Source organism: Monopterus albus, unplaced genomic scaffold (genome assembly GCF_001952655.1).
Source record: "Monopterus albus unplaced genomic scaffold, M_albus_1.0 scaffold94.1, whole genome shotgun sequence".
Taxonomy (NCBI): domain Eukaryota; kingdom Metazoa; phylum Chordata; class Actinopteri; order Synbranchiformes; family Synbranchidae; genus Monopterus; species Monopterus albus.
The window spans coordinates 567,904-587,386 of record NW_018127974.1 but is presented as its reverse complement, the minus strand read 5'-3'; the positions used below and the strand labels follow the sequence as shown (position 1 = coordinate 587,386).

The 19,483-nt window shown below is 41.3% G+C and overlaps 1 protein-coding gene across 6 annotated transcripts in view; it reads left to right on the top strand.

The window, feature by feature from the left end:
* Positions 1-19,483, top strand: part of ldlrap1b (low density lipoprotein receptor adaptor protein 1b) — a 28,075-nt gene that overhangs the window by 1,855 nt on the left and 6,737 nt on the right. For all 6 annotated transcript variants that reach the window (XM_020608667.1, XM_020608668.1, XM_020608672.1 and 3 more), the window contains exons 2-6: positions 10,466-10,608; positions 11,584-11,696; positions 14,331-14,445; positions 15,761-15,833; positions 19,045-19,140. In XM_020608667.1, the coding sequence (XP_020464323.1) occupies positions 10,466-10,608; positions 11,584-11,696; positions 14,331-14,445; positions 15,761-15,833; positions 19,045-19,140 (540 nt within the window). The remainder of the gene's footprint in view (positions 1-10,465; positions 10,609-11,583; positions 11,697-14,330; positions 14,446-15,760; positions 15,834-19,044; positions 19,141-19,483) is intronic.

Here is a 19,483-nt window from a genome sequence, read left to right as displayed (position 1 = left end):
TGTTGCCACATGTCTCTGGTGAGATTGTTTCTCTCTCTCCAGTGTGTGGGCTTGGCCTTGTCAAAGCAGCTTATTCACTTCTTTGGCATCTATCACCACTGCATTCCTTTTCTTCCACTGTCAGCACTGGGTTGTAACAAGTTCCTGTATTGTTTTCATAAAACTGCTCCATGGGTCTCTTAATAATTATTTTGACAAACAGAGCTCAGTATGTTAAAGATATATGATCTTTACTAACACAGGTTCACCACAAGGCATGGTTTTATCACCATTTGTTTTACATTGTATGCTGTGAATTATGTAAAAGTGACCAAATAGTTACATTTGCAGGCAATATGACCATGATTGTTCTCAGTAAAGAATGACAATAAGCATTGTTATTTAGAGGAGATTGGCAGGTTCACAGAATATTTTGATAAGAACTGAATATTAACAAGAATGAAGTGATGCTAATTTATTAAAGAAATAATAAATCTGAGTAATTAATGCATCTTAGACTGGGGTGGCAACATGAGGAAAGCAGCCAAAGAGAGGACTGATAAAGTAAATAAGAAAGCAAGTAAATTAATGGGTCAGACAGAAATATCAGTGGACTCTGTCTATAGTAAAAAGCTGTCTTATATGTTTTGGGCTGTTTTAAAGGATGAACATCATGACATTAGAAGTTGTCATGATATGTAGCGGTAGACTAAGACCTGCAGACTGTAAAACAGAATTCTATTTTCCTCTCCTTTGTGCCACAAGGAATTAGACAATACAGTGGAACAGTCAAAAGGGGAAAATTGCAATGAGTTTGTATAAATGCACATCACTTAACATGCACACAGTTCTGTTAGTTTTTTTTTAGCATCTTCCGTGGTGAAAAGTGGGTGAAATATCTGCATGTTTGTACAATATTGCTTATGAGGAACAGGCAATTTTATGCAGTGTGAATGTTCAGTACGTATCGTTTTTAAATGGTGATGGCTCATGTTGAGTAATTTAACTTCCGTTAATATGGATCAATACATTTAGTCTTTACACCTCTTTAGTAATCACTGCTTATCGACATTTAAATCATCCTGACATTAGTGCCTGCTTTGCTCTGCTTTTGCAGGCTTGTGCTTCTGCATGAAATCAGCCATGTCATTTCCTGTGTGGTTAACATCTTGGTTGCTTTTTAACAGTCTGCTGAGCTGACCGGCTGAGCTGTTCCGCTCACTGCTTTCTAATTACACTTATAGTTATTTTTCAGGGGGAAAATGGTACCTAACATCAACCATCTTCTGAGTTCAGGAAGGCCCTGTTTTTGTCTTTACCAGTCTGAAAAGTGTGGGAGGCATACTATCCCAGTCTGCATTAAACAGAGATGTTTCCCTCCCATATTCCTGGCCAAACTCCTAAGGAGTTGTCAGTAATGAGACGGATGTATATCAGTATGTCACCTGGGCCAAGCAGATAGTAATGGGTGCTGTTGTGGATGGTCTTAAACCACCTGGCCTGCATCATGTTTAACACCTGTGTGAAACAGTGTTGTGGTTACAGCCGTTGGAGGTGGTAGCTTGTGTAGCTGTGGACTCATTTGCATTTTCAGATAATATCATTTCAGTGACCAAAGTTGAGGCTGGTGTTAAATAATATATCTGAACCTCTGCACTTTCTTTTCTACAACATACAGTATGTGGCCTAGACTGATCAGTCCCCCCCCGAGTCTGTGGCCACGCTCTGCTGTGTCCCCTGCACAAAGTCATCCAAGGGAAGCTAGTGGGCTGTAGTGGAGATAGATTTTTACAACTCCATAAATGAACCTAACTGAATTATATTCTTGTTGGCTCAATACAATTTTTGTATAGTCTTTAACATGCAAGAAAATAATGAAAACTGGCTATCTCGAGTCTTCAGATTCCAATCAAAAGTCCAAAAACTCAAATATATTCAGTTAAGAGTCTTGTCAAACAGAAAATCAGCAAACCTTGAACCAAGCTCTGACTAATTGTTGCACCTTAACTCTATATGTGCACATGCACAATAGGAGATGGCATGTTACCATACAAGCATGCTTATTTCATAGCGTTGAAGATGCACTCATCCCACTTTATAAAAATATCATTCTTGTTTGTCAGAGTTGTTTAGTGTGGCTGCATACAGGATGCTGTAAGGTTCAGTTTGATAACTCTGATTCTTGTTGAGAGTACATTCTGGCCTCAGCTGGTCATTAGGTGTTATCCCTGACTGCCATGACCACACCTTTCTCCTCTGTTTCACTTTGTCTTTTCACTTTCTTTCTTTGAGTGGATTTAGCCAATACTGAAAGACACCTCTCAACATTAGAACCTCCACCATGACTATAAGACTCTTATCCTTTCCTTCACTCAACTGGATTTGTTTTGGATGGTCATCAAATTAAATACTGATAGCTGCACTCTCATGCATCACTTCTTCAGCATCTTCCAAAACAGATATTTAAGAATATCATAGGCCTGCTGGTGCAGGAGATGAAACTAGAGGTGCTCAAGGACGGGGGGGGACGAGGCCACGGGCTGCTGGGTGTAAAGAATCTCCACTGACTGTTCATCTTACTTACCTTGTATTGATTGGTCCTTTAGTGACCTAGCCTGTAGTTTGTCTTTGTGGTCATGCATCTCATGCTGTTCTTTGTGTATGTCATGCAGAAAGACTCGGGTTTCTGCTAATATGTAAAACATTTCCTGTATCATATCCACAGAAGCTGAAGTTAAGAAGGGGAAGCAGTCACACAGAGATCAGTTTTTGCACCAACCAGTCACCCCATGTGTAGTAACATACTCAGTCTTTCACTTCTTTACAGTGCTCAGTCTCAGATTTTTTTATATAATGGCTTTCTTTTGTTAGGAGTCTGGTAGTGGTGGCTGTCTCTGAGCTGCACTGTGCATAACATGGATACATGAGGCTCAACTGCAGTTAGTAGTTTGCAATTGAAATGTAAAACTTTTTTTGTGGCATAGTTAGAGGTTGTCTAAGGCTCGCTTTGTGCTGCGTCTCTGTGTATCCCTCCAGGCATCTTCTTTCATCTGAGTCGGCAGTTTCTAAATTAGCCCAAAGAGTCCTGATTGGAATCGAATAATGCTGGAATAGGTCTTTTATTTTATTCGTGTCTTGTTGTGAGATAAGAGGAGGTTGTCTCACTGCAGGCCTGGGTCAGTTGAGGACCTGAATAGTTGACGATAAATAAATCTTGCTAATTGGTTGCAGTTGGGTTACATTTTAGTGATATTCATTCATTCATTTTCTACCGCTTGGTCCCTGAACGGGGTCACGGTGGGGGGGTGGTGGGCTGGAGCCAATCCCGGCCGGCCATCGGGCGAAGGCGGGGTACACCCTGGACAGGTCGCCAATCCATCGTAGGGCTAACACATAGACGAACAACCACACACATGCACTCCTATGGGCAATTTAGAGACACCAATCAACCTAAGCTGCATGTCTTTGGACTGTGGGAGGAAGCCGGAGTACCCGGAGGGAACCCACGTAAGCACGGGGAGAACATGCAAACTCCACACAGAAAGGTTCCAGGTGGGGCCCGAACCTGGAACCTTCTCGCTGTGAGGAACTATCAATTTTTAGACACTCTTTTTCAAAGCTTTGTGATTTGTTTTAAAGGATGAGGGCTGTGGTGTTCTGTATTTTCTTATTTTGAGTAGATTCCAGATACACCATCCTGCTGCTCTAAATACTCGCAAGGGTACCAAATATGCGTTCCACTGAGTAAAAAAGCCCCCCCACACACACACGCACACGAAAATCAGTAAAGCAAATAGTTTAACAGTTAAACACTGATCCTCTGAGAAGGCCATGTGAAAGCCTGCCAGACAATATAGTTTTTCCCCAGTAACCCAGGCTAATGCACATCTCCAACCAAAGCAGGAACTGAAAGCGTGTCCTTCACCAGAGGAGATTTTATTCATTTCCCGTCTTGTACAGGAGAGGTTGTGCAGGTGGGCATAAGTGTGTCCAGCCAGACCAGTAACAATGGGTCATTCACAGTTGAGAGGGCTCAGATGAATATACTGGGTTTCTCTCCTCTCACTCATTTGCTGAAGCCAGTGTGACACCACATGGAGGGCTCTCAGGGCTCAGAAGCTCCTTTAAACTTTCAACAAAGGGGAAACTGTTGCAAGCAATCTTGACTCATGGAGCCTGCTGGAGCTGTGAATACTGTTGGGGCTTTGACTGTTGACCTGAAAGTCTTTATTTGACAGTCTGTTGAATATCTGACTGCACTGGTCTGCTCATGTACTCACAGCTTCACTGACATAATGTGGTAGCACTTGTGCAATGATGTCAATAGCAAGGAAGTAAAAAGATTTTCCCAGATACTGCTGGAACATTGACTCCTACCATTTGATGTGAGAGTTGATCATTGTGTGAAGTCGCAGTACATCTGACTCAGGGCATCTTCTCGACGTCACATTCTAAATGGTGTTCAGTTCACAAATGTGTCACTGGCTGCAAGAAAGAGTGAGCACTTTAATCTTTTAATTCATCCTTATCTGTGCTCAACCAGTGGACAGTTGTCTTGTATTTAGAAAAGTACTGTCATCCATTTTCAAGCCTTCAACCAGTATTAATGTTGGCTGGAAGCAAGCTAGATCGCAGTGATAAAACAACTAAGTTGTCATAATGGCACTGTGCTGATTTGTATTGCTGCATACACACTGTATCTCTTCACTGTATTAGAATACATTATTTAGCCTGCATTCGCGGCGTGGTAGAGTGCTCCTGCTGTTTCCACGGTGATTAAGCTGTTGCATCTCCCTAATTGTCCTTTACAAATTTGTTGTGCAAATGGTGTACATGTGGAAATTTATGGTGGGTATTTTGACACATTCGTCTGCATATTTTTCCTGGTATCTGACTCTTTCATGTCTTCACTTCCTTTTTTACTTTTATCGCCTTGTTTTTCATTTATGAATGTCTCGCTGCTGCTGTCTGTCTTTTCTCCCTCCATCCGCCTGTCTCTCATTTTCTCTCCTTAAAGAGGAGGCAAGGCCAGGCTCATTGCTGGCTGTTGACAGGTAGTGACTCTCCCTTGTCCAAGTCACCAGCTTTGTGTCTTCCATGTTTGGGCTTGACCAGTGCTCACCACCACCATCACATGCTCAGCATTCAAATCCCTATGGTTATGATTCCTGTGATCTTTGCACCGTCTTGCCAATTCAGATCTCTCGTTGCATCAAAAGGGCCCAGCTGTCTTTGTAGTTTTAGCTTCAGCTTCATTAAAGCTTCATGAAAAGTCCCAGTGTATGCATAGATACAGAAGATAAGATTTTCAAGGAGAGGCTCAGGCCTGAAAAACTGATTGGATTTCTGCCTACAGGTTAATTGATTCCAAAATTCACCTGCCTAAATACTGGACACTGTATAGCCTACAGTAGTGGTCAACAGATTAATCGGGCTGAATTTCAGCATTTTTAGGTGATTGGCATCGGCCGGTGACTGCACTCTAATCGGCCGGTGACTGCACTCTAATCGGCCGGTGACTGCACTCTAATCGGCCGGTGTGTCTGCAGGCAAATAATGTGTTTGCTTCTATTGTGTGTGGTGCAATATTTCATAAATTTTTGTTGTGCCTCAGGAAAATGCAGCTGTTAAGTGCACCTAAAACAGGGCTCTACACTGAGTGATCAGTTGCATTTTTTTGACCAAATTTATTTAAGGTGTGCCTGACTTTTTTTTTAAAGGTTGCATTGGGTGCAACTGCAAAATAAACGGGTTATGCTTGACTGACTGCTCTCATTGTAGAAATGGTGGGCAGAAATTACAAAATCTATGATACTGTCATAACAGCGTTTATCTGCAGGTCTGTTACTTGAGTGTCTCATGAAGCAGAGACTTACAATCTGTCAAATGTGTTGATCCCATATTGGTCAATCGCTGGCATAAAGTAGTGTGTGGATGCCTGACGGGATCTGTTGGTACCTAAGGGTACAGGCCGGGTTCAGCCAGAAATTTAGAAAATAGGTTAACCCCAGGGTGGGTTTGGACACATAGGTCAAACTTTAGGCTAGACAGCTGGAGATCTCAAATGCCTGCTTCATTTGTAGGAACTCAACTGCACCAGGCTTGGGTCGGGTTCGGGCATTATATACTATAAGCGTGCAGGGTTCAGACTCTACACTTTTGGACACAGGTTGGTTTCGGACAGAGATATGCGGCCTGATCCCTGCTCTGGACTGCAGTAGCTGATAATATTGGTAGTCCCTTTCATAGTAGAGGAAAAAAAAAGAGGCACACTAGAGGTGATGAGAATAAGTGGCATGATGTGACCCACTCTTGAATTGTTCTTTTTTTTTTGTGTGCAAACTACCTTCCTTGAAATGACTATAAAATTTCAATACAGTGAATGACACTGACATTCTCATACTTTGACCTGTTGTTACATTTACTGACAGGAGATTTTATTCCAAGTCTGATGTTCCTGTATTATTAAACCTTCATTATGTCTGCTGTTTACACTCTGCTTAGGTGAGATTGTGATAGAGGATTTTAAAGATTTGTAGGCAAGTCCTACAGAGGTGAGGAAGTTGGTGCATGTATTTTCTGAGCCTTACCAGTGAAGTGTTGGGACTTGTCTGAAGCACGAGGAGACAGAGGGGATGGGAGCAGGTTTTCATCTGACTGGCAGAGTGTACTTCACACTGACTGTGTGATTACAGGCTGATTATGCTTTTCTCAATGGCTGCCAAAAGGATTTTTGTCAAGGGTTTGAATCTGGAATACTGCTGCATTAACTGTTAGTGCAAATTATGAAATTTGTAAGTAGTAATAACTAGTAATCATAATTGTTGATTTTATGAGCATATAAGAGGAAAAATATCTTCTGGACACTTCTGAAAGTTTCAGGATTTTTCCCCTTGTGTAGAGAGGTCATTTATTATGTTTGAAGTGTTTTAATATGATTGCTATTGATAATAATAGTAATAATACAATCTTACCTGTTTCCCAAGAAGGACCCAAGAGGGCCAAGTTTCCCAACATGGCCACTTCATTTGGACTGAGGTGATTACACTTCAGTATAACTGTAACTAATATCTGCTTAACTCGAGTAACTTTTCATGTGAGATCCAATGAACAGATGTGCTCCCTGTAATGTAAATGTACAGTATTCAAAGCCTAATATTATACACAGCACTATCCAGGTCTGACATTGATACCGAATCATTAAATCTCTATAAATGTTAAACATTTTCAGGTAGGCATTGTTTAGTTCAGTTGATAACATAATAAATGAATATTTTACAAAACAAAAAAACTAAATATTATTTGGTGAGAATAACAGCTTTAGAACAAAAACTGCAACAGTGTGGCTCAGGTTCTCTGCATCAGTCTGGTTGATGTGAAACATAGGTTGGGATGATAATCACCAAAGTCCCACACAAGTCAGTCCTCGACATCCTTTTATAAGGATAATCACCTTTATTGACCAAGTATGTTGCACACAAGGAATTTGTTGCCGGTACAGAACCAATGGCAGCCATCTGCGGCGCAAACTCAACCGATGGCTCTAACCATCAGTGGTTGGGGGGGTCAGTGTCTTGCCCAAGGACACTTCGACATGTGGACTGCAGGCACTGAGATTCGAACCTTCAACCTTCCAGTTGGGAGAGGACTGCTCTACCCACTGAACCACTGTTGCCTCCCCAGTGGTACCTTTCCTTGGTACTTTGCTACCTTTGGAATGTACTTGGCTATAGTAGATGTGGACTGAATTGTCCTGTGATTCAAAAGTTCATGAGTACAGACAAGAGCAATGATCGAGAAAAGCTTAGTCTCTCTCATAGGCTCACCGTCTTGCAGCCTTCTATTGTCAAAGTGTTTATTTGTCATATGCACAGTTAGGAAACATGTTTCCCTGTACAATGAAATTCTTACTTTGCCGTCCACATGAATGCTACAAAATACAAATGAAATATAAAGTAGATAAATAAGTAACACTAAATCTAAGGCACTTTAAGTAGCAAATGCAGAGATATAATAAAAATATATAAGAATATAATAAGAGAATGTATGCTTCATGGGAGCTGCATGTGCAGTAGTGAACAGTTTCCCTAAATCATACCCCCTTCCACTCAGCAAACCTCAATGCTACATCTCCTACTCTCTGGCTCATTTACAGGCAGTGTGACCAAGGTGAACAGCGCTCACTGACCAGGAGCTCCGGTGTAGCCAAGTAGCCTTTGACATTTGCTCTAATCAGCCCCACAGCTTCGGAGGGAACTGGGCCTGGGGGTGGAGGGGGTTGCGTGTGTGAATGCAAATGTGACCAATATGAAAATGGATTATTATTTCATACAGAGCAGCAATCTGGGTATATATGCCAGTCAAAAAATAGCTCAAGTGCCCAGGTTGCATCATTAAGACCTCTATTATGTAAGGTTTTAAAGAAAGCTCTTCCATTCCTCACTGAAATTGCTAAAACAGGGTTATTTCTGTATAATATTTATTTACTTATTTGTTTCAGGTACACTGGAAACAATTTCCTATCATCTGCATAGTCTAGTCTTACAGTAGTCTCTATCTCTTGGGATGGGGGATTTCTTTAGATGGTTGTTTCTGAGATTTGTTTGTTGGATTAGCACTAGCCTGCTGTTCGTATTATGTGAATGGCATTTCTCTTAATCACTCAGAGCATTATCAAAGCTGACAGATTATTGAATTCAGCGGACCCAACCGGTCAGCACTTCTCTGGACTCATGGGTCACTGTAGCTTTTACAAACACAAGCAAGCACTAAATGTCAGTGATGCCATGCTAGCTTAGGGTTAAGTTTGCATCATCTAGATCATATTTGTGTAGCTGTCTGCAGTTGTCCCAAGTAGCCACATCTAATGAACATTTATAGTCCACTTGATAACTTGATTTAGGTCATGAATAGCAGCTAGTCACTTCCTTCCTGCAGATTATTTTACAGTAAGGATGCTATTATTCAGGCACTAATGTAACAGGGTAACAACAGGGTAACAACAACCTGGTCTGTTCCATACATGTAGGAGCTCAAAGACCTTGACTTTTCACCCTTTACTTAAGTATGGGTTTGGTTAGAGCTGCATTTAGACCAATAAAAACTCTTTACAGCCCTTCACATTTTGGATGGATAAGGAAGGAATATAACACTATAGGAAACATAAGGTTTGCCCCCCGCAGTTTTAAAAAAAAAAAAAAAAAAAAAAAAGGTTGATACATGACATCCTTTGTGAAAGGACCAGGCCAATTATTTTCTATATTTTTGTTATTAACAGCTTGAAAGCCAACAATGAATCGCAGCTACTAAAACTTTTTTTTTGTTTTGTTTTTTGTTTTTAAACTGTATTTGAGCCATAGTCTGATATGGAAGAAGAGACTGTTGAATGTGATGTGGATTCATCAAAGCAAACAAGAGGAAATACAACAGCGGGTGACGGCTGATACTAACCTCACCTCACTGTTAACAGGAAGCCGCACAGACAGAACTACAGGAAGGTGCAGTCTGCTCAACAATGCTGAGATAGATATGCAAATTAGATGCAGAATTTTTTTTTTGTTTTATTTTTTTTTAACCTTCATTTAACCAGGAAGGCCCTGGAGATACATTTATCTTTTTTGCAAGAGAGACTTGGGGCTGTTGCTTCTGTTTTCTCCTGGGCATTTCTGAAAAGAGAAATGTCCTCCACTCACTGAGTACAATTCCATAAACCTTTTATGAGCTTCAAGGAGAAGTTGGCATGTTTATTATTGGCTAAATACTGAAGAAGCAGTTTGTGTACTTCCACTCTGAAAGTGTTCTCGTTGTTTTTGTAACTGGTTCCTAATTGGAAATACAGTGGCAACACGCAGTATGGGTCAGTGTTTTTAGCAAGTAAAAATATTTTTAATCTAAATAACTAAGAGCCTTTGAGGAGTCTGGACATGTCTTTAGAACAGTGTTTGATTCCTATTAACATTTCTTTTTTTTAAAGATAAACAGAAGCTGAGATCTGTAACGATTCTGCATGACAGTCACAAACTGGAGCTAACACACTAATGTTGTAAACAGTTGTCACATAGTTGTCTGTCAATAAACCTGCTTTCTCTGCTACTTTCGCCTACTTTAGCCCAAGTCACAGAACTCCAGATTAGTCAGCCAAAACACATCACTCATATTTTGATGTAGATTTGCAATGTGCAATAGGTTTACGTATTTCTTTGCAAAAGAAACCACAAAAAAAACAAAAGCAGATTTATTTTAGCCAATGAAATTTGCATTCAGAAGACCACTTGATTTTGCCTTAGTACAAGGAGGAACTGCAAAAGCCTGTGCTCATTACACACAGCCTTAATGAGCACATGGTTTGGCTACTGTCATATGTAATCTATCTGAGACTTCCTCTGTACAAGTGGAATGGGAGAATGTGGTACTTCACTGACACACGTCTGACAGAGAGTTTGTTGTTGAGCACAAGTGTCACTGGTGCATGTCTCTCATTCTCCAGAGCTCCCAGAGAACTGGACGGACACGAGGGAGACCCTACTGGAGGGAATGGCGTTCCAGCTCAAGTACCTGGGGGTCACAATGGTTGAGCAGCCCAAAGGAGAGGAGCTGTCTGCGGCAGCTGTCAAGAGGATAGTGGCCACAGTGAGAGACAACACACGCCTGCACACTTCCCGAAGCAAAGACACATATGCATAACTTAGTTTAAACACTGGACACCTAAAATCTCTTGTCAGTACACCCTTATTCAGAAAACTGTTCCCACAAGATGTTTCTTGCATGCACATAGAATATTTTCTCCATATCATCACCTCAGCCACTTGAAAATCATAGTCATATATTCATAACATGACTGACACCTCAGTGAAAAGCAACTGGTTGGCTGTCAACGTTTCCCCACAAGGCCCAGGCTGACATTTAAAGGAGGAGACAATTAGTTTGGACACTATTGCTCACGGTATGGCTCAGCCAGCTTTATCATGGCAGAAAAGGCTTAATGCTATTGAATCTGGCAGCTCAGGGGATAATTAAGTTAGCAGCAGAAGAACTGTGTGACGCGGGGACACGGTGATGTATGGAGAGGGAAGCAGAAGCTCTTATTGGGCCTAATCTGTTAGGCCACCTTGGAGTCGCTCTGAAAAGGATGTTAGGCTGCTGAATGCCAGATTGTTTGTTTTAAACTTGTCATATTGTGTGCAGCTTAGGTTGTCACTTGCACTCATTGTTAAACTTGTGTAACTCTTTATTCAAATGTGTGTCTTTTTTGTTAAATGACTAATCTGGCATATTCATATTTTTATACTGTTAATTCAAGCCAGCAACTCTGCCACTTTTAGTTCAGTCACATCAATGAGCATTTCCACTGTTTGGCCTCTTTGGATTCCATGGAAGCGTGGTGACAGGAAATTTGCTTTCTAAACTTGATTGAGTATCCTGGTATCTGTGGCACTGGTGGATTTTGATTGGCAGGTCTGATTAAAATGAGCCATCTCCATTGTCATTTACATAAATGCAAGGTTTACACTGTAGACCCCCACCCCCCCATGTCTGTCTCACATGGCCTCTTTTCTCTTTGCGACCACCATCCTTTGTTTCTCCTCCTCCTCTTCTGTCTTCCAGGCAAAAGCAAGTGGAAAAAAGCTCCAGAAAGTCACGTTAACAGTCTCCCCACGAGGTATCATCCTCTATGACAGTGCCTCCAACCAGATGATAGAAAACATCTCCATACACAGGTCAGTCTTCTTTGCAACTTATCAGATGATTTTTAGTTTTTCTCATGCCTTCTATGTCCCTGACTTGTGTTCTAAAATGCATTTACCCTAAGCTTGTCCTTATCACTTGCAATAAAACAAAAGTTGTTATTCTGATCTTGCTCCCATCCATCATTGGATGGATGTGAGCATAAATAGTTGTGATACTCCAAGGCAGTGTGAAATGTTTCTGTGTGAGTGAGAGAAGAATCCATCAGCAGTGCGTCTCATTAATCTCACCTCTCATGGGAACCCTGTAGCAGCTGTATGTTTGTGCTTTCACCTCAGGTGTGACTACATGATACACGTTTGTGGTCTTTTTTTTTAGTACATGCCTACAGATCTCACTTGTCTACCAGATACTGAATGCTTGATGCTTCCTAAACTCCACAGGCCTTGAGTGCCTGAGCCAAGCTTGAGTCATTTTTTTTTTGAAAATTCCACATTTGTGAGTCTACCTATCAAAGCAAGATGGGACTTTACATCAGCATGAACAGGCCTGTGTTGAATAATTTCTTCTAAAAGCTGGCAGATTGAGGACAAAACCTCAGCTGGTTACGGTTTCCTCAGGTTACCCCAGACCGATTTGATTGACAGGTTGTCTTCACTGACCATGTTTCCGGGACTCCAGTGTCACCTTGGGATTCTGACCAAGTTCAGAGAAAAGTCTTCCAACATGCTGAATATTGCATTGCTCGTCACTGAAGAACAGTTTCCTGGCTGTGCGAGATGGACTTTTTTTTTTTTTCCCCAGATTGAAAAAATGTCCATCTCAGAAGCAGAGGAAAGCAGAATGACAGATGCCACTCTCTTAAGATAACATTTTCAAAGTCCCAGTCTGTGTCCCCGCTCTAGGTTTTTTAACTGCAATTTTCACCTAGTGTTAATGGCTGAAACAGGAGGTATCGACTTGTCATGGAGTCAGCTAGTTAGCTGTTGGTAACAACTGGAGCCTCCTTTGTTTTTGACCTATAGTAGTTCCATTTTTCACCTTTTTAAAAGTATGCTGAATTAGCTGTTCTTGTTTACACTGTGGGCTACCTATGGATTTACAGACAACAATGACTGGATTACTCTAACACTATAGAAACTAAATCATAGTGTTCTCAGGTGGGTTCTGGAGATCTAAAGAAGTGTCTCTTTTTCCCCTACAATTTGTGATGGACATCAAAGATGAAATCCTCAAAGTATCAGTCACAGGGAATCTAAAAGCACCTGCATTATGTCTGTGCATTCAGATTTGATCAAAGTTCTTAACTGCCTGCATGAGCTGTGTGGCAGCTGTTGACCATGTTGATAAGTGAGCAAAGCCAAACTATAATAACTGACCACTTTTGGAACACTGCCATGTACCTGTGTTTTGTCTTACCCACCATGTCTCACGTCTCCAGCAGTTTGAAAACCTCTGGACTCATAGTTTCTGCTCTGCTGATGTCTATTACAAAATTCTGAGAGATCTGTTGTTCAACAACCTGTCTTGGTGTTTGTGTGCAACCATACCTAAAACCCCTTTTTACAGTGCATCTCTAGTAAAATGCTTCACTGATAATTGATTTTCTCATTTCAAGAATATAATGTATGTAAATAGTGTGCAGTAATTAAAAGGCAGTGTGAGGGGAGTGTGGCTGTGACCTCAGGGTGATGTGAAAACCCAAAGCACCTGGTTGGATCTCGTACCACACTGGAATGCTGCTCCTCCTCAGACATCTGCTAAGGAGATGGGTGATTGGGACAATAAAGAGGATTTGCCTAGACATCCAATATCCTCAACACCCTCTCATCAAAATAGTCACCTGTAAATCTTGTTTGTGGTGAGCAGACCACAGCTGTGATTCTTAAACCTCTCAAAACTTGTCCCTCCATTGCTTTTATTTATGTATTTCTCCATATATTGGGTAGACATTAGTTAACGGAGTGTGCGATTATCTCACAATGAAGTGCTGACGCTTGAAGGAGAAAGGAAGGTCAGGTGGCAGACATTCATTATAGCATGCTTCATCATTTTGGGTCTCCATCCCCACCTGGCCAGTGTGCCTGTCACTGATATTGGTGCAATGACATGATGTTCAAATAGTGGAGGAAAGCTATTTGTGGAGTGTTGCGGCTTAATTTAAAACCCTGCTCTGCAGGTGAGACTGACAAGCAAGACTGATACCTCACACACACATCACTAGATGACTTTTTTTGCACCACAACCACACAGGAACAGCCATCCCTGTCTGTAGGAACCTTTCCATGTACTTTTATAGTACATTGGACAGGCCGAGTCTCTGTGTGTATAAACATTGTTAAACAAGTGGACACAGTAATGTAAATGTGTAACTTGTTCCAAAAGCAAAAAGGAATGACATCCCTTTGGCAGAAAAGCACAGGTATCTGTTGCACACATGTTTAGTTCAGTGTCATGTGAGTGCAGTGGCTTTAAGGATGTCACAGATTTTATTTTTCAGCGGTTTAGAGAAATGCTAGATTGAACAGTTTATATCAGATTGCTGGACTTGCTTAGGGGCTTAGTGCAGATGGAGTTTTATGGTGGCCCCACTTGATCTGTGATGACTCTAGGAAGTCTTGGTTTTTAATTTGTGTTAATCTGTGTTTGGTTTTTTTTTCTTCCAGAATATCATATTGCACAGCAGACAAGATGCATGACAAAGTGTTTGCCTACATCATGCAGAACCAGCGCAACGAGACTCTCGAGTGTCATGCATTCCTCTGTACCAAGAAAAAAATGGTAAGTAAATGAGTTTCTTATTAGGCGTCTGGGTACAAGCAGGTTGTTTACCCAAAAGTTCAGTTACCTATTCATGAGAGACAAATCTGACCATACTCAGCTTCTGTAAGTGGACACATACAGTAGTTTGAAACCACCTGCATCCAGATATTAGAGCTAGTGTTGACTTTTAAATTATGGAATCATTCTTTTTTTTGGCGTTTTCCAAAAAAATTGGATGAGAATAATGCCACTGTATTTAGCTGTATTGGATGTTCATGTTCAGTGTACAGACATGATGTGGTATTAATTTTCCAACTCCTGGAAGAAAAGTGAGCAAACATTTCCCAAATTGTTCAGTGTTTGTTTGTGTTGATTCAGCTGTATGGGGCTATACATTTGTGGTGGTGTACTGCATTATAGAGAGAGGTGTTTCTGTTATTTAACCTAGCCTCATTTATATAAATGGGGTGGACAAAATAATAGAAAACACCTGTCAGGTTGAAGGCCAGTTTATGCTTTCTGTTCGCAAGCATCTATGTGATGTATTAAATTTCATCATCGGCCAAAGACTGCAAGGGTGGACTCTGCATACCTCTACATGCAGCCCAAAGTTTCAATCAGGTGCAGACTGTCTGCACTGCAACCAAACAATTTATTACAGGACTGCTGTATTGGACTACATTAGTTTTACCTTGGTGGACCTAATAAACTACCAACTGAGAGTATAAATAAATGTGTAGTGAAATAAGCATACAGGCTGTAGCTACTATAAGCTTCTCTAACTAAGAAATAACCTAACACTACACATGTCTGATAGAACTTCCTTATTCTGCGAATGCTGCATTCAGGTATTTGATTTAGGTTTGTGTCTGGCAGTCCATGAAAAGCACTTTATGCAAATGTGTTGCTAAGTGAACTCAGGACAACTGTACTACCACTTTGAGTCACACTTTACTTGCACATATCCGCATTTTAGTAGAAAGATGAGGAGTGAGAACACAGGACGGGGAGGTTGATATCCTCTCCATCCCTGGAGGTTTGGAGAATGAGTGTGCCACTCCCTCCTCTTCCTTCCCCTCACTAATTTAGCTCTGACGTATCCTCCCAGTTACATAAATAACAACTTGTCATGGAGCCCACAGGTTTCTCTTCCCCCTCTTCAAGTATCTGTTGAGGAACTCCTTATGTTTAGTGGTCACTTCCTTTTTTTGGAATCATGGTTGTAGCTGCTCAACTTCCTGGAGCCTTCCTTCCTATGGATGAGATGCATATGAGTATTCTTCATCTTCCTTTCTGTCTCACTCTTGTCTGTTTCTCTGACTCCTTCCAACAGGCCCAGGCAGTAACCCTAACAGTGGCTCAGGCTTTCAGAGTGGCATTTGAATTCTGGCAAGCTGCCAAGGAAGGTATACATGACTGTCCATGGCAGATGAGTGAAAATGTTCCTGTCCTCTTCCCTCTCCTCCATCGTTGTTGTTACTCCCTATTTTTACTTGTGCATGTTGTGTATCTTCCCTCCTAGTAGCTAAACAATGATCCTGCCTTTTTTATTCTCAGAGGTTTCTCAGTCAATATGTCTTCCTGGTCTTTGCCTCGAGAGAGGTCACGTGAATTACTGTAGAGCTGTTTGGTTGCTCCTGCTGGTCACTGTTGTCCCACACACACACACACACACACACACACACACACACACACACACACACACATTCACTAGAGCAATATCCCCATTGATTGGAGTAGTTGTCCTCGCAGCACTTAAATCGTTACCCAGAGGGCAGAGACCTGTTTCATTTTAGTGACACCTCTTTATTGCAAGCAACACAGCTGTGGTTTAAAAACTCATCTACGTATTTACATGGGGACAGGAGGCAGGGAATTAAGGTTAGCCTGGCACCACGGTAGTAGACTGTGCACAGGAGATAAGCAGACAGTACTTATTCAGGCACCAACACGGACACAGCAGGCAGTCATGAGCGCTGTGTAAGGATGGTGTCTCATACACATCCTTTTGTACAGCTCAGCAGAACATGCATATAATTTACTGCATGTATGGCTGCCATGTAAATGAGTGGTTCTTGCCACATAATACTGGTTTGTGCATCACCACTCCTGTCCCAGTTTCCTCATCTTTACATGTGCATTGCATGTGGTTGCGCTTAGAATTTTGTGATTATCTATTGTTGCTGTCTGTCTTGTTTTGCACCTGGTACCTTTATCCCCCCTCCTGTCATGTCTATTTTTCCTCCTCCTCCACCCCCAGTTTTAAGCACTTGCTTCTGTTTATTATAAGGAGTGAAGAGGAAACGAGCAAAGTAGGGGGGTGGGGTTGAGAAGCAAGGGCAAGAGCACGTGAAAGGCAGGGCAGAAAGGGCTGTTGGGATTGCTAGTGTCTAAAAGAGAGCAAAATAATTGTGTGTCAGTGGGAGCTCAGCCCCTTTCACACTCTGTCTCTGTCCATGATCCTGTCTCATGTAAAGGCAAGCTTATTTATTCACACATTTCTACTCCTCCTTCTGCTGTCATCTTTAGTAATGGTTTAATGTGGACATATTTCTATCTTGGGGGTGGGTGATTTTTTTTTTCCTTCCCCAAGATCAAGGCCACGAGTCCCTGACTCACACCTCTTCATTTGGTTATTTGTATATTTGACTTGAATATTAAATTTGGTACCGTCTCATTCTCTCACTGTACCAGTTTTCTCTCATTTGCTCTTTCTGTCACCGTTTTTCACCTCTTTTTGTCTCAGGCTTAGTAACCCATTTAATTTGCAGAGCTGTTTTCCTCCTATTTCAGTGCAGTGCCAGGTAGTGTAGAAGGTTGTAGAGTGGAAAGGAATACTTTTTTTCAAAACAAGTAGTGATGTTCTCTTGCAGCAGGAAATAAGAAAGAGGGATGAAAAGAAGGAAAAAAAAAATCCTTCTGAGTCTGTTTAAAGTTACAAGACCCCAGAGGATCAGGGCAGGAAGTGCTGTGGTATCTACTGTGTGCCTGTCTCGTTTGTTGCTTCTGTTTCCTACAAACTCTCCTCCACTACCCATAGAAGTTCTCCACAGCTCACTTCATAATCCTGACCCACATTCCTCTGTATATTACAGCTACCATTTCTGTTCATAAATCTGTGTTCATAGAATATTCATTGTAAACAGTACAGCCAGCTTTGAACTGTCTTTAAGTCTTTAAGTTATGTTTAGCAGGAGTGTGTTACTGTAGTTTGCCTAAAGACACATATTGGAAAGGCCAGTGGGGAGAAACAGATGCCTGGGGAGATTTTTGTAACATTGCCATCACTAGGCTACCTGGGTGCATGGGAAATGAGATGTTTTTCCCCCCCAGAGTAAGGATGGTAAAGAAATAAAAACACCTTTGTGTAGGCAGGTCTTTTGAGGTTAGACAGAAGTGGATGTTCTGAAAAGCTGGATTACACTGTAATCCAACCAAGTTATCACACTAGTGCAGAAGGCGCTGTGTTTTTCTATAAATCTGTGTAACCTTCATGTTATGGGAAATGGTGGCATTTTACTATACAGCCTATCTGGGTGTGTCTGTTTGTATTTATGAGTAGACTTAAAGTAGTCAGTCATTCAGAAGAAAAAATCTGGGCACATAACACTCCTAAGTGGCCAGAAACTCTGTGTGATGCACTCTTGTCACTACTCCTGGGACTAGAAGTAAAAGTGTCTTATCAACTTTCTTACAGTAGCTAGAAAATCATTCCTGATATTTATTAGAGCTCCAGAGGAGTCCTGTAAAAACGTGCCAGGAGATAGACTGTTCAGACAGATATTCAGTGAGAGGTGTTTTGGGAATGCATGGTGACAACAAGCATATTGAAAGATTGTTTGGACAAAAACTGAATATGAATATTTAAGATTGTCCATATGTGGGATGCACAGAACACAAGGAAACAATTTTTTAATAAATGTTGATTTAGGTTAATGAGCTTCATGAGGGTCCTCATTATACATTTCAAACTGCAACTGAACTACAATTTGTCATGATGTCATACCACAGCTCTGAGTGACTTAATACAGTGATGTCACGCTCTCTCCTGTTCCTTGGTGAGAGTCAGTACAGGAGGGTTTATAGATTAGTCTCATTCATTCTGAAGTAGGAGAGTTTTTAACATGAACCTTCAGCACAGTTGCTAGGCATGATACTGAAATGCTTCCTAAATACTGAAGCTACTCAATTTAAGAGAGCTGCTCTACATTGTGCAGGAAATCTAATGACAGCTGTTGCTAGCTGCTCTTAGTGACCTGCACTGTGTTGAAAAGCTTCATCTTAGCAGGTGAGAGTGCTTGGAGCAAGCCCAGCCTGTTACTCATCTGACCTACATGCCATGTCAGCTCTAAGGATTTAAATAGTTACTTACAGGTACCATCAGGCATGACTTATAGATTGCAGATGGCTTGAGTAACCTCCTTAACCTTATCTGCTAAGTTACTGCTGCTTAATTAGTTTACACACATTATATGCTTGGTTAGTGAAAATACCCATATAACCCCCCCACCCCCCACCCCACTTGTTGGCACTGACATCTGTCTTCCTCCTCTTTTTTTTTTTAACATCTATTTTTTTTATTTATTTTTGTCTACCTTCTTGCCATATCTGGCACAGAGAAAGAGAAACGAGAGAAGTCAGATTCAGACGCTGAAGGAGCCAGGAACACCCGGCCAGACGGCTTGGTCAGCCTGGGCAGCCTGGAGGGAGGAGGTGAGTCATGTCACCCACCATCATGTCCTTCTCTCTCTGTCTCTGTCTCTGTCTCACAGCAGTTATAGCCTCAGGGAAGGAAGAGTAGTCAGCCTCTTGACAAATGTCAGCCTATATTGAGGCTGTGGGGCAGCTGAACACAATGTGCATTGTCTTGGTTATTCCTTCTTACTAATCTTCATTGTAATAAACAGTGGATGACATTTTAAGGTGATTATTTCTGTTGGTATTGACAATGATGGTACTTTCTTTTATTAGAAATTTTATTTAAGCCCCTTTGCTGTGTTGTGGATCCTTTTACAAACAAATGATAAAAAGGAACTGTTGATTGTTATTCTTTCTG